This window comes from Galeopterus variegatus, unplaced genomic scaffold, assembly GCF_000696425.1.
Source record: "Galeopterus variegatus unplaced genomic scaffold, G_variegatus-3.0.2 Scaffold434, whole genome shotgun sequence".
Lineage (NCBI taxonomy): Eukaryota > Metazoa > Chordata > Mammalia > Dermoptera > Cynocephalidae > Galeopterus > Galeopterus variegatus.
Genome location: NW_007726545.1, coordinates 108680 through 124833, shown reverse-complemented (window position 1 = coordinate 124833; position 16154 = coordinate 108680). Strand labels below are relative to the sequence as shown.

The following is a 16154-nucleotide window of genomic DNA, read 5'->3' as shown; positions in this document are numbered from 1 at the left end:
TTGAATAATTTCTTATTTCATCTTGCCCACCTTCAATTTTTGCTCACCTGCTTGTCTTTTTGTCTTATATTCTCCTTTTAAGGGTTTCTGCTCTTAAATAACAGAGTTCGTATCTTCTCGCAATTTAATGAAAATGCCAAGGGGATTTCTAAAGTGTCATTTAGAATCTTGGAATAAGTCAGTTTCAGAAACCAGTTGTGCCAATTATCAATCTACTGTTTCTGAGCTCCAAATTCACACTGCTTTGCGATACTATAGTTAGACCCTGTAGATATTTCTCCATGTCCAGGTGATAGAATGTTAGGCTTAGTCCACAGAGGGCCCTAGGGGGACCCAAAAAGGGCCTTGGTGGCAAGAAGACACTTCTGTTCTGGGTTCTGGTTCTTCATTAGTATTATCATCATCATCAGTGGCCCAGAAAGAATCCCAGCTGTGCCCTCAGGCCACTCTCTCCCCATAGGCACCTTTCTGAATAGCTTTGGTCCGCACACACGCTCTGACCATGAAGGCTGCTTCTAGTAGCTCCAGCACACCCATATCACCCAATAATGGTGCCAGCTTCTGTAGCCCAGCACTTGCCCACAAACTCTGGCACACTTGCTTTGGTTTTACCACCTGAAGGCTGTAGTGGCAACACCCTCTTGAAAGACATCTGAATCTCAGCCTTGCTGAGGGTGGGGACAGGGAGTGTGTCCTCTCCCAACCCTTTGTTACTTCACTGTGCCCCCTCCCTCAGCCTCTAGGTAGTAACTGCTCTTTAGTACCTGCTACTTCAGGCCCACTTATAGCTCTCTTTTACCTTTTTTTTTTTTTTCAGTAACTAACCACTTTTCATCAGTTGACAATTCTTTACATTCTACCTTCCCTGTTTAAATAATCTGGGTGGGTTCTGTCTTCCAAATGGGGCCGGTCTTGGTACCCAAGTGGGTATCACCTCTCTCTGTAACTGAGTTTGCCACCAGAGATGTTTACACTTTGTGATCTGACTCTTTTTGATGCTGTTCTATTACCCGTCTCAGATCTACAGCTCGATGACAGACTCATATGCACAGCACCTTGCCAAATTCCCAGATCCAAGTCTGGCTGGATTTCACTTTGTGTAACTAACACTTTCATTGCTCAGCTTAATTCTTATATCTATCACTACAGTGATATTTCCACTCTGTTCCTGCCAACAGTCATTGACTTATGGGACTGTTCCTTCTAGGATGTGATGTACAATCACCAGTTTGTCCTCATTCCTGCCCAAGTGTTTGCTGAAAAATTTTCCCATATACAGATATTAAAATAATCATCAGGCCTTACTTTTGGTGTCTTTATAGTTAAGTATTTTCCATCCTTCATTGCTATCTAGTAAAAACTCTCCAGTAGTGGACGCTACTAGAAGTTATTTTAAACCCAAAGATCCAAAATGTGATTACAAACATTGACATAGCTTCCAAGGCATAAAATAACCCACTGCCAACACCCCCAAGTAACTCATCCTTATATAACATCAGACATAGAATAAAATTTCAAAATTAGGATGATTTACTTATTCACTTAAATAATTTTCTTTGCCAATTAGTTTGGGTATATATTCACTCACTCCAACAAAATGGGCCATAATCAGAAATAGAAAATTATTATGTGTTATGAAAACTATAATCATATAGTAAATAAAGTAGCCCCGTGAGACATCTTTAGTTTTAAATAACTGAAATATGACATGTCTGCTGCACAATGTATTGTAAAAAACCAAAGCACTGATTCTTAAGGCACAGTTGACAGTACAAATAGACACTGAGACCTTTCCAGATTTGAGAGTTTATTCAGGAAGTTATAGTGGAGAATAAACGAGACCACTAACCATATGTTTAGATAGTACTACAGCTAACATCAAACTTAAATCATAATTAGATTTAATGTTGTTTAGCAATAGAGGATTTATTCACTATTCCCCTGTTAGTGAAAGATGGCAGGCTTTGTATTCCACCTCGATAACAGCTCAAATGATGTGTGTGCTCACACTTCAGCATAGAGAAATTATCCGTGACAAAAAGAAAGAAAAGCTATAAATCTCAAATCACTGTTTATTTAAATTATTGTCACCCAAGTTTTTGAAATAGTAGAACACATGCTCGTAAATAAATTATTTGAGGGCTCTATGATGTTTTTTGTAATTCCTCATAATGGTGAATTGTCTAGCTATTCAGAAATTTAGATTTTTAACATTTGTTCAAAGTAATCAAAAAAATTTTAAACAACTTCAATCAACATAATATTTATCCAATGATCAGTAAAAATGATAATACCTAACGTATAACCATGTTTTTGTGGAAACTTAGACTGTATTCTATTCTAATTTATATCCTGAACATGAGGTATCAGCTTCAATTTCAAGAGTTTCATTAGAATTTGGCCACATCATAGGATTGTGCAGATAACTGAATCCTCGTAAGTTTTGTTATGGCTTATCTATGAGTCCAGGTGACAGCGTGGATACTTGGATTCAAAGTTGAAAATGCAAAAAGTTAGTAATAGAAACTTATAGATTGTTCCTACTCATCAAAAAATATTGAAATTCTTGAAAAATTTTTGTTGTGTTTCCAAAATGTAGCTCTGTGGAACTTCAAACTTAATAATACCATTGGCAATAAAAAATGAGTGTCCTGTCTAGTTTTTATTTTCTCTAGTCACATGTCTAATTGAAGTCAGATCTGAACTTCCTCGAACAATCACCAATACTCTTGTTCTCCTCTAGGTCAGTGTATTCTAGATCAGTGTTCAGATGTTTTATCACACATGTAAAGATGGTTAGAGTCTACTATTTTATGTGTGCTCAGTGGAAAAAATATTTCACATCTCCATGGGTTATTACCATGGGGTCAAACAGGCCATTCTTGGATGTCACATTCCAATACTCTTCAACCCAATGTAATCAATTGACATAACTCTTGCCAACATAAAAAATATCCTTATTTATTGCTCTTAAATTTAATGGGCACAGTTCAGCCCTAATCCTACTTAAGCTTTGTGTTGGATTTGGCACTGGAAAACATTCCTACTTTTTGAACAGTCTGTTCTTTGTTTTTATAGTAAAATATATGATAACAAATCACACAGGATACAAAAGGGAATTGGAAGTTTATTGTTATAAGGTTCTTATGCTAAATGCAAAATGGTATATTATTTTAAGGTATATTCCGGAAAGTTAAACATGTATATCCCTAGACAAACACCAACAATATAAAACAAATAGGTACAGCTAATAATCCAAAGTCAAGAGAAAATGTTATCATAAAAAATACTTAATCAAAAGAAGGCAGGAAAAGAAGAAAAAAAGAGGGCAAGAGGAGATACAGCAAGCAAAAAGCAAATAGTAAACTGTAGACAGTTCAGTCATACCAATAATTAAATTAAATTAAAATGATTTAAATATTCCAATTAAAAGGCAAGATATTAGGATTGGATGAACAACAATGGTTTAAATATAAGCTATCTAAAAGAAATACATTAAGATATTAAAAAGAGGGATGAAATAAACCATAGTGTGGAAAAATATACACCACACAAACACCAATCAAAAGAAAGTTGGAAAGTTGCCATATCTTTTCAAAAAGATATGGCAATGCTTAATGTGTATGTACCTAATATCACTACTCCAAAAACGAAACCTCATAAATCCAAACCTGAGAGAACTGAACAAAGAAATAGACAAATCGAAATTATGGTTCAACACTCTCTCTAATTGGGAAAACATAAAGACATAATAATAATTAAGAATACTTGATCTTATAAAAGATTTTGGTCAACAGCTCCAGTATATACATTATTTACAAGAGCACATATTATAATGATCAAAGTGGGCACTACTCTGAGCCATAAAACAAATCCCAGTAAATTTAAAAATGCCTAAAATAATACAAATTATGTTCTCAGACCAATGCAGAACTAAACCAGATGTCAGTAACCAAAAGATATCATAAAAACTCCCAAATATTTGAAAATGAAACATCACGTTTCTAAGTAACCAATAAACCAAAAATAAATTAAATAATATTTTAAACTGAATGAAAATTAAAATACAACATACTAAAATGTATGGGATGCAATTAAAGTAGTACCTGGAAAGAAACTTATAATATGAAATACTTACATTAGTAAAGAAGAAAGATCGCAAATCAATGACCTAAACTTTCACCTTAAGAAACTTGAAATACGAGAGAAAATAAAATTCAAAATAAGCAAAAAGAAGAAATGTTCATTACATACAAGTTGTTAAATTTATTCATAAGGGGCCAAGCCTGTGGCGGACTCGGGAGAGTGCGGCGCTGGGAGCACAACAGCACTCCCGCCGCGGGTTCGGATCCTATATAGGGATGACCGGTGCACTCACAGCGCTCACTGGCTGAGCGCGGTGTGGCTGGTCTCAAAAAGGACAAAAAAAAAATTTTATTCATAAGAATTGTTTATATCATTACCATATTATTATTTTAATGTCTATAGGGTCTATAGTGGTGTTCCATCTTTTATTTATGATTTTGATTATTTGTTTCTTCACTCTTTTTTCCTGATCAATTTTTCTAAGATATCATTAACTTTATTGATCTTTTCAAAGAGTCAGGGTTTGGTTTCCTCTAAAGTATTTCTGTTTTCTATTTTATTGATTGTACAAACTTTTGGAAATTATAAGGGAGGAATACTTCCCAACTCATTTCAGGAGGATAGCAGTACCCCAATACCAACACCCCACAACTACAAGAAAAAAAACCCCAAAACTCCATACCAATATTTGTTATGAACGTAGACCCAAAAATCACTAATGAAATGCTAGCAAAAATAATCCAACATAATTTTCAAAGGATAGTCTCCCATGACCAAACAGGGTTTCTCTGAGCATTGAAAACCTGGATTAACCTCCAAAAACCAATCAATATGATTCACCATATTAACAGTTACAAAGAAATATCATATGATCATGTTGATAGATGCAGAAAGGCCATTAAACAAAATTGAACACAAATTCTTAATAAGTTGTTATCATTAGTAAACTAGGAATATGAAGGGACATCTTCAAACCCATAAAGGGCATCTATAAGTAAAATACAGCTAACACCATTCACGACTGTAAAAGACTGAATGCTTTCTACTTAACATGAGAAATAAGGCAATGATGTTTGATCCTACCACTTTTAGTCAATGTTTTACTGCAATAGGAAAGAAAATGAAATAAAAATTACACAGATTGGAAATGAAAAAGTGAAACTTTAATTGCAGATGACATAAGTATCTACATACAAAATTCCAATGACTATCAAAACATAATTAGTACTAATAAATTAAGCAAGGATACAGTATAGAAGTTTAATGTATGCTGTGAATTGGATGTCCCTTCAAAACTCATTGAGACTTAATCTCCACTGTGAGAGTGTTAAGAGGGTGGGAAATCCTATTATGGTAATTGAAAGGTGGGGCCTTGAAGAGGTGATTAGATTGTAAGGACCATGCCCTACTGAATGGATTAATCCGTTGATGGTTTAATGGTGGTCATGTGCATGGTTCTCATGGTTTTAAAAGGAGAGTGTGTGAGAAACTCTCTCTCTCCCTCTAGTTCTGCCATCAGCATGTGAGACCCTACATTGCTGTTACCTCCACCAAGGCCCTCACTAGATGTGTCCCCTGGGTTTGGACTTCCCAGCCTCTGAAACTGTAAGCAACAAATACTGTTTCTTTACAAATTACCCATTTCAGGTATTTCTGTTATAAGTAACAGAAAAGGACTAACACAATGTATAAAAATAGTTTTATTTTTCTATTCTAGCAGCAAAATTGGAAACCAAAATGGAACAAATAGTAGCATTTGCCTTTAAATTAAACACACACACACACACACACACACACACACACACACACAAAGAGAGATAAATTTAACAATATGTGCTCCAAGGTTGCATGCCAAAAACTATAAAACATTGCAGAGAAAAATTATAAAGATCTAAATAAATGCAAAGTTATGCCGTATTCATACATTGGAAGATCCAATATTCTTAAGATGCCAGTTCTTCCCAAATTGATCTACAGATTCAGTGAACTCCCAGTCAAATTATAACAGGCTTTTTGGGAAAGAAATTGACAAGCTGAATTGAAAATTTATATGAAAACGTACAGGGTCTAAATTACTGAAAAGGTATTGAAAATGAAGAACAAATTTGGAGAGTTTACGATACCTGATTTCATGCCTTGCTAGAAAGCTATAGTAATCAACACACTGTGGCATTAGTCTAAGAACAGACATACAGATCAATTAAACAGAATAGTGAGTCCAGAAATGCATGAACACATATGTGATCAATTGATTCTGACAAAGGGACCAAAGTAATCCAATAAGAAACAGGATAGTCTTTTTTAACAAATGGCATTAGAAAAATAATCCTATTTTATAAAATCATATTTTATTAAAAAGTGAGCTTTGACCATTACCTCACGCCATATACAAAAAATAATATTCAATATGGAACATGGAAATAAATTTAAAAGCTAACACTGTAAACCTTCTTGAAGAAAATATAAAAGAGACATCTTTGGACCCTGACTAAGGCAAATGCGTATTTCTTTTCTTAGAACATAGAAGTAATAAACCATAAAAGAAAAAGATAATAAGAGTATTTATAAAATTAAATGAAAAGCAAGCTATATTTTGGGAGAAATACAGTTATAAGACATATATATGTCAAAGAACTTATATCTAGAATATATAAATAACTCATTACTAAGAAAACAGCCCAAAATTAAAGTGGGCAAAAGATTTGCAAACAATCCACAAAAGAAGATATATGTATGACAAATAAATAAATAAAATAATTACCAACATCACTGGGTATTAAAGAAATGCAAAAGATATGAATACACCCCTAACGGAAATGCTTGAAATTAGAAAGGATTAGGATTCCAAGTGTTGGGAAAGATGTGGAGGGTTTTTGTGAAGAGAAATCACAGCACAGCTCTACAAATATGCTTTTGACTTGTACACTAATGTTCATAACAAAATTATTCATAATACCACCAAACTGGAAATGATCCAAATGCCCATCAACTGATAAATAAACAAGTCATAGTATATCATAGATGGAATATTATTAAGCAATTTAAAAGAACAGATTCGCTTAAACAACTGTAATCATTGGTCAAAACTTATTACTTTAAGTGGGTTAATCTTATTTTATTTTATTAAGACCTCACAAAAAGCTGATAAAAAGGCTGAACTCATCACCTCTCCTGATCGTGTTCCTCCTCTTATAGTAAATGGTACATACTCGTACCATCATCTACTCCGTTGCAAAGCAAAACATGGGAGTCCTCCCTAGCCTTCTCTTTCTTTCTCTTTCTTCCAAATCTTCATATCTTTTCTTTGTTTCTTTTTCCTTCTCTTTCTCTTTCTGCTCTTTCCCTCAAATCTATGAGTTCACCAAACCATATCAGCTTAAGAGTTCTGTAATGTAGCCTGGCCCCTATATCCTCTTGGATCATTGACTGGGACCAGATTTCTGGCATCTCTTATGAATATTTCTTTAACAGCCTTCTAAGTTGTCACCTTCCCCGCTGATGCTGGATAAAGTTTTCTAAACGTGAGTCTGGGTATGCCACTTTCTATGGTTTACCCATGGAAAATAAAAGAGGATTTTTCTAAGCTAAAGGCTGATTAATATGACCTTTCAGAATCCTCTCGACTACTTTCCTGGCCACTAAAATCTAGTCAGAATCTGGGGGCAATTCCTATAAATTTTTAAAAAATTCCTATAATTAGCTCTTAATTTCCTTGAACTTTGCAGGTATATTTTATTGCTCTAGATGCGATGTTATAGCTGTTTCCTGGTTTTATTATATAATTTTTTGATGTTTTTTCTCCTTTTTTTGGAGGTATCATGGAAACAGTTCCACCCATGCGTACTTCCTTCATCATCTTTCCCACAAGTAAAATGTAAGATACTGATCAATATCTGCAATCACACTATAGTGGTAGTTTTACATTATTTTATGCTATAACATTGGATTTTGAAATGCCCAATTATAGAGCTCTACCAAAATCAAAATCTTTACAAAAAATTATCAGATGAGAAAAGTGATTCACTCACCTTACAACCAGTGGTAATGCTGTGGCCCCAGGTATTGGGTGCACATCTAGAACAGTTCTCTCCAATGGTATTGGGAGGACAAATGCATCGGCCAGTCTTCGGGTCACAATTATTACCCAGATGGTAACAGTCACAAGCTTCACAGGTGAAACAGGAGAAACAAAGAAGGGGAAAAAAGATAAAAATTTGATATAAAGTGTTGAGTTTTATACTGTTTTATAATTTGTGTTTTATTTTTAATAAAATAAATAATTTTAATAAGAATATAATTCGTGTTTTAAATTTTTTAATAAAAATATAGTTTGCGTTTTATTTTTTTTATAATTTGTGTTTTGTTTTTCACACAACATTTAAGAATCTTTGGAAACAAAACTTACTTCATTCATCTTTTATATTATAGTACAGTGTATTTTACAAAGGAGTTGTTGTATATGATGTATTTCACTTAATAATTTTAAAAGTTAAAGCATTTTTAGCTTTCTATTAAGTTTGAAGAAGGAAAGAACTGGTGTTACCAGATTCCATATTAACTGCAATACCTTATATCCAGGTACTATAAAGTTTCCCTACGAAGTTTTCTGTGCTATATAGATTTACTTTTCCTTCTTTTTGATAACCTTGATCTGCAATAAGAACTAATAAGCTTAATGAGGCTTCTTAAATTTAGTACCTGACATATATAGTTATAAATGGCATGCCTCAGTATATTCAAATTTTTATGAACACTGTTTATATATAAAGATATTTTTTATTTTTATGTATCAGCTGCCTTATTTATTTTCAATATATTTTTCATTTTCTTTGCTATGATGCAGTATATAAAGAGTACAAATTCCCTTGCATTTTCTCAAAGAATGCAAAAATAAGGTTTGAGAAGATCTTCAAAGCTGTCCAAGAAAAGGAATGTATGCCACTTAATAGCAATAGTTGCCCCAGCTACTAAGAGTATATTTTAGTGTAACATTGCATATCAAAGTAATGAAAGCAACAGAACAAACACCAAATATTTGAATTCAAATGGAACACGTTATGAGAAACCTTTAAATTTGTTATATGATGATTAAATCATTTTAACTGAATACATTTAGGATATTTGATTAAGTTCACTTTTTAAGGGATCACAATTATTTTTTCTCTTATAACACCAAGGTCAATGGTTTGAATCCCCTTCCTGGCCAGGTGCCAAAAAAAAAAAAAAGAAAAAGAAAAAAACAATTCCCATTGCTCACAGCATTCCTTACCAGCTGTGAAAAATGTTTAGCATGATAACTGACATAGAACAAACAATAAAAAAATATGAATTACTGTTATTTTTGTTATTATTGTTGCTGCTAATTTTAAGTCAAAAGATTTGTTTTACATGTGCTATTCGTTATGAAAAATAGTTAACATTATGTTTAAATTTATGCGCTAAAAATTTGCAAATAGAAATTTCCTAAATAGTTCTTCAATGGAATCATAACATTGAATAGGAAGAAGACCTGAGTAATTAGCTAATGTTTCCTTGCCAAATCAGTGTTTACCACAATTAATAATACTAATAGGGAAATAATGACAATAATAATAAACACATAGCACTTACGTGTCGGGCATTTCTTTAAATATGTTATAGACACTAACCCAATTAATTCTTACAAAAACTCTATGAGGTAGATACTATCATTATCTTAATTTAATAGATGAGTTTTGCAGAGGGAAGGTGAAGCCAACTCACTTAGTCAAGGTCATAAAACTAGTTACTGATGGAGCCACTAGACAAATCCAGGCTGTTTGCTGCAAGTCATGTTCTCACCCCTAATGCTATCCTGCCTGTTTTGTGCTTCTTTTCTGTTCTGTTTCTCTGAGTTAGAATGCTACTAGGTCTGCATTTCTAAAATATTATCACCATTTCATAGTTGTAAATAATACTCTTGGTCTCATTTTATAATTTCTGTTCATAGATAGGTGGGTGCTTCAAAAAGTTTATGGAAGGATTTGTATTATCTTTCAATTCTATTTTTCCACAAATATTTTGAAGTACCTTCATGTATTTGAATATGTAGTATTATCTCAGTTCATATGAAGTAAAAATGTTAGTAAGAATTGGATTTAAAGAATAGAGTATATTTTAAAATGCAGCTTTAAAAGAAAGATATGGCAATCACAATAATGCACTGAACTTTCAAAAGGAGAGAACAGAACAGAGATTATCAGAGGTGGGAAAGTGGGAGAGCAAGGGGGGTAAGGCAGAAATTGGTAAAGGGCCAAGAAAATCGATTACATTGTGTAATGTTGAATAAACTTATTATCCTGATTTGAGCATCACGTATTGCACACTGGTATTGATATTTAATGCTGTACCCCACAGATATGTTTCAACAGCAACAACAACAAAAATTTTTAGAAAATAAATAAAATCAGATTTTAGCAAGTTAGACAGGAGATGCACTTTTGGTTGGTTTATTTCAGGGACTTAAACTAAATTTGAGCCTGAAATAATGTATCGTTTTTTTTGCATAAGTTTTATGCTGATATTTCTAAATCGTTCTTTTAATTCTCCTAATCAATGAGTTTACGTATACACATTTAAAATTAAAATTTCAGCAAGGTATGTAAAAGATGCATTTTCAGCTTCTTCATTTAAGTGAATTAAACTAAATTATGAAGTAGGAAAAAAATAAAATAAACTGCAGCTTTATAATTTTTTAGTATATATAGATATTGGTTTAGAGACCACATACATATTCTGAAAGGATTTACAATTATAACATTCAGAATAACCCAGAATGGCTTAATTTATGATAAAAACCACATATCTAAAGGTCTAGAGAATGTCTGAAAGATATTAACTATTGAAATAATTATATATATTATTTCTACCACTTCTCACATAAATTTGGTACAAGTCAATCATGTGTTTTAGAATCTTACCATTGAGCTGAGCATAGAGGAGTATCATCAAGTTCAAATCAATGAGTTTAGTAAGCAAAGGTAATATTCAACCCAGTGATTGTTAGAATAAGGGTCAATTCTAAATCAGTGGCATATAAATCAAGGCTAACGCTCAATCTTAACTTTCATCTGCTAACTGGTGTTTTCTTAGTTCATGATTTGTGTAAAGGTTGTCGCTGGACACTTGAGAACACCTTTTGAGGGAATTATGGTTAGAAAACCCTGTCAGCAATTTTCCATGAAATAAATAGCGAGAGCCAACCTGTTTCTTTCTCAGAACATCACAGTTTTCAAGGCAGCTGAAAGTAGATGAAAACATTTTTTTGTGTGCCAGAAAAAAAATATTAACTTCCTTGATCCTTGTACCAATTTTGCAGTAGGAAAAGGAAAAGTCAAAATGTATTAGCTTGGGTGTAGAGTTTAAACTAAGATAACATTGGCACCAGAAAAATTGAATATTTGACTTTCAGGTTGCAGCAGTCATTGAGTGACTGGCTGAATGGAGGTCACAGACAAGAAGGGACACAACAGAATTGGGATCTGCTGATAGACTTTGATTGAGTACTTGAAAGCACAGTTATTTATAGGGCAGTGTTTTGAAGTGCAATGCATTTCATTTGTTAATTAATTTAGATAAATATACATTACTTATTAGGTTAAATATTTTGTACTACATATTTGTTGCAAATGTGCATTTCCTTTAACAGAACAAACTGTTACAGAAGCCAAGACACCAAAATTAGAGAATGAATACGCAGCATTTAAGTCTTATTTACAGACCTGTGCAGCCTCCTTCTTGGAAGTTGAAATAGCCATGAGCACAGCGGTCACATTTCTTCCCTGTGACTCCAGGTTGGCACCAACATTGTCCATTCTCTTCACAGTCAAATGATTTAGACCCAAAAGAGTTGCAGTTGCAGGGAACACACCCCCTTGCTGACTGTATGCCAAAGGTTTCAGGCTGTCAAAGAAGAGAGAAAAACTAAATTTAAACCTATGAACTCAATGAGAAAACAAGATGCACGATACTAGGAAATCAGGCAGGAAAAGAGGAATCTATGGGTTATCAGCGTTCTAACTGCTGTCATGACAATTGGGTTATTCTTTCATTGAATGGTCCTTTTCTATGATATCCAAAAGGAAAAGTTCAATTAATTTGAAATTTCATCAAAATTAATGGCAGAATTAGGCACTATTTTCTGTCTGTTATATTTTCACCAGCCTTTGTCTATACTTCCCAAGGTTCTAATACAATGTAGAAATAAGCTATGGGTGATATTTCTAGTTTTAATCTGAAATTTTACTTGCTTCATTCCTAATAATCTGAATTAATTACTTTCATATCTTATGGATTCCTTCTACGTGGTGAAAATGCTTTTGACATTATTGACCAGCAGCCTAATGTTCGATCTCATTTTTGTCATAAATCCATAAATAATTCTAATCATCACAGGTTATACCTATACTGACCAAACAATTGTATCGACAAACATCTTGTTTCTGGGGTTTTGTTCTGACAATCGAAATTGATTTGTGATAACACATATTAAACAACCAGATCAGGTTGGTAAAGGGAAACTTTCATTCTCTCATGAGTTACTCACAAGCATATCCTTTATCTGTTTGTACCAAATCATCTTCTATGGTCACTTGCATTACTAGCTTTGGCTGACATTCTTGAAATGCATATTATCAGGCCTAGAGTTATTATGTTAGAAAATGCAGATGAATAAAAAATCACCCCTACTAGAAAAAAATAAAGACAAACATTCTACTTAACATACATTTGGCTTGTCTTTTAAAATATAATGTATGTCACATTATTATGATATTTTAATCTGGAAAATTAGTCTCAGTAATTACTTCTTTGTAAAAATAATTCTTATTTTGGAAAATGAGACTTAATAATTACTTCTTGGTAAAAATAAATCTTACTACTTAATGTGAGCCACCCAAAGAGAAGTGAAGAAGCCTTATTATATGTTTTTGCTATCATTGCTATCAGTATTAAAAATAAGTTCGAGAAAACAAAATTACACTGAAAATTAGACTTTTAAAGTGATGGTAGCTAAGAATAGTTTTATTTTTAAAATGTAAATGGGTTGATTGAGTTTGATAATAATTTTAATAATTATATTTACTGCTGGTTTTATTTTTATTTCTAGTTCTAATTTAGATTTCACTGTATAATTAATAGTTCTAATTTAGATTTCACTGTATAATTAAAGAAGAAAATGTATAATAGTTCTAACAAATGACATGATTTTAAAAGTAAATTCACCTATATAAAGAAAAATTTGAGTGGTGCATAGAAGTAAGGAGTGTCAGTGGCCATCAGAAGAACTCCCTGCATAGACAAGCAGATATCCCCATAGGCTCACTTAAGGTGGCCATCTGGGTCTATAAGGTGAGTGGACATGGTGGGTACTGTGGCAGTGCAGATATGGGCTGAATCTAGCCATGTTCCTCTTGCACCCTCTCATGCCAATAAGAACTGTTCTGCCCACCAGAAAGTGAGACAGAGACTGCCAATGGCTATAGGGCAGATTCCCTGGTGGAAAGACCCTCAGCATAGCTGGCAAGTGAGACTGATGCTGGTAGCCCTCAGGGACTGCAAATGGGTCTTGACAGGAATAGACACTGATTCTGGACTGGACTTTGCTCACCCAGTAGAAGATGCAAGTCCTTAGAGTGCTACAGGAAAACCAGAACAAGAGATATTGCATGGATTTGCATGGCTACTCATCATTTCTTCAGACCAAGGAACACCGTTCAGCCCATAATGTCCAGCAATGGACAGAGAGATAGCCTCCTCAGAGTAAGCTTGATAAAGAAGTGGAACAGTCAACCAAAACATTGGCAGTCTAAAATGGGAGGAGATATGGGCATGAAGGGCTAGTTTACAGACCCTCACCAGTGTGTGCTCACACTCAGCATGAGGGGAACTAAAGGAGTGTCCCCACTAGATATTCCTGTGTTCCTGGTGGATCTGGGGAAGAGGGGATGGGGAAGGATGCTGGTTTATGACTACACAATGCTTGCCCAGGGAGGAGTACAATGGTGTAATGACTATAATTTTATTCTTTCTTCCCCATATCATCTCAATCCAGCTCCCCACTCCCCAACCCTTTACACACACTTTATACAGTGGTTCCAGGACCAGGTCTTGCAACTACAAGTGCTGGAAACAGGGATGGTTCCTAAGCAAGGAACTGGAACTATGTTTTTAAATATTATGTCAGAATCCCTAAAGGCCTGATAGGGGTGGGTTGTGTCTTCACCCCATCTGGCAAAATTGGGGTTAACAGTGAATACAGCTATATTGTCTGGTGGTAAATATAGCCCACTAGTTTTGCACCTATGTAACCTTATCCTATCTGGATGGGAATGTACGGAGGGTGAGCGCTTATGAAACTAGTATTGCTCCATGTAATCTAAACAAGTGCAGTGGCCAAACCTAACGTCCCTTCCCTAAATTGGGTATTAATGGAGAGAAGGTAGCTGAAGGTAAAAAAAAATGAGCCTTGTGAGTTGAGGAAATAGAAAATTGCATTAACATCTCCAAAGACGCTCAGAGCAAGAGAGGGCATTGTCTCTTAGCTCAATCATACCAGATGCCTGAGAGGGTGAAGCTACATGTTTGCTGAATCTGCTCCTACTTTTGGAACCTGACACAATCAAATGGCAGCCTGCACATCTGAGTGGCCTCACCCTGGGAGACATATTCATATGACTGATGATGCACTGGACTAACTATTGATGACTGAGTGGGATTCTGTGGGGAACTGTGTGTTCTCATGATGACCCCCTGAGTTGCAGAGCCAAAAGGACAGACTGCCAACTTCCTGATGAGGAAGTGGTGGCGGGCTGAGCACGGAAAAAGCTGAGGCTGCGGCCCAGCAAGTTTGTGAAAACTGCATGCTCTCATTTATGACTGCTGATTAAAATCTAGTTGGCCGACCACAAGAACTAAGCTGCGCTCGGGTGTGATGATTCTGAGAAGACTTCTGAACAACTTCTGTTTTTTTATTTTTTCTCCCCTTACTTCCCCTTTTTTTACACTTCTATATAAGAAGCTTATGTGAGACAATAAAACGAGGCTTGATCAGATCCTTGTCTTGCCTCCCTCCTTTGCGTCTCTTGTCCCACCCACTCCCCCTTCCAGGTTCCACGGACCGACTCCCAATTCCCAAGGGAAGGGACAGGATTCTAGCAATGTGCCAGGGTCTTTTGAGTTGTATATCCTTTTGCTGTAAGGGATCTGTGTTTGAAGACGACTGTGATATTTTGAAATACAGTATGTATATGGTTGAAAAAGGAAAAAGAAAAACTAAAACATGTAATATTTTTATTCATAAGAAGTAATTCAATGTAAAATTCTAGCTATGTGGCCTAGAGAAATAAGGAGAAATCAGGACAATGATTAACGCACAAGCGTGCCCATTACAGTATTATTTATCATAGTGAGTAACTGTAGAGGTACTTAAGTATTCAATGTTAGAGAAATAGGTGAACAAATTAAATTACCATACACAGGCTATGAAATGATATGCAATAATTAAAACCCTGTTTTGAAGCAGTTTTCATGATATGAATATGCTTAGGATAGAGCATTAAGTAAAATTTTTAAAAAGCAGAAAACAAAATTATATATACACTATGATTCCAATTACATACCTATAATGACACACATATCCCTCAAACACACACAAATAGAAACAAACACACATATAAAAAAACACTAGAACATAACACATAAAGACAGTTTTTTAAAATATCCAAATAGAAATAGTACTTTGCATTCACTTTTATTTCCTAAATTTTCCTCACTTAGTAATCTGAATTGTAGAAATAATACTTTATATTTATCTTTATTTCTTGAATTTTCTTTATATATATATATATTTCTATATATATACACACACATATACACACATATCCCTTTAATGGATAAATCAATCAAGTATTAAATGAGCTTCCAAATCATAGTTATCATTAAAAAATTCCAAAGCTGATTATATAAAAAATACACAAAAAGAAATGTCTCCACCATACTATTAAAATATTTAAATAATGTGGTTTTAAAGGCTAGATACACCAAAGTAAACA

At 34.2% G+C, this 16154-nt stretch overlaps 1 protein-coding gene across 1 annotated transcript in view; it reads right to left on the bottom strand.

The window, feature by feature from the left end:
* LAMA2 (laminin, alpha 2) overlaps positions 1 to 16154 on the bottom strand; it is a 310853-nt gene that overhangs the window by 193145 nt on the left and 101554 nt on the right. The window contains exons 12-13 of the mRNA XM_008568714.1: positions 11826 to 12006; positions 8115 to 8251 (exon numbers count right to left, since the gene is read on the bottom strand). Of these exons, the coding sequence (XP_008566936.1) occupies positions 8115 to 8251; positions 11826 to 12006 (318 nt within the window). The remainder of the gene's footprint in view (positions 1 to 8114; positions 8252 to 11825; positions 12007 to 16154) is intronic.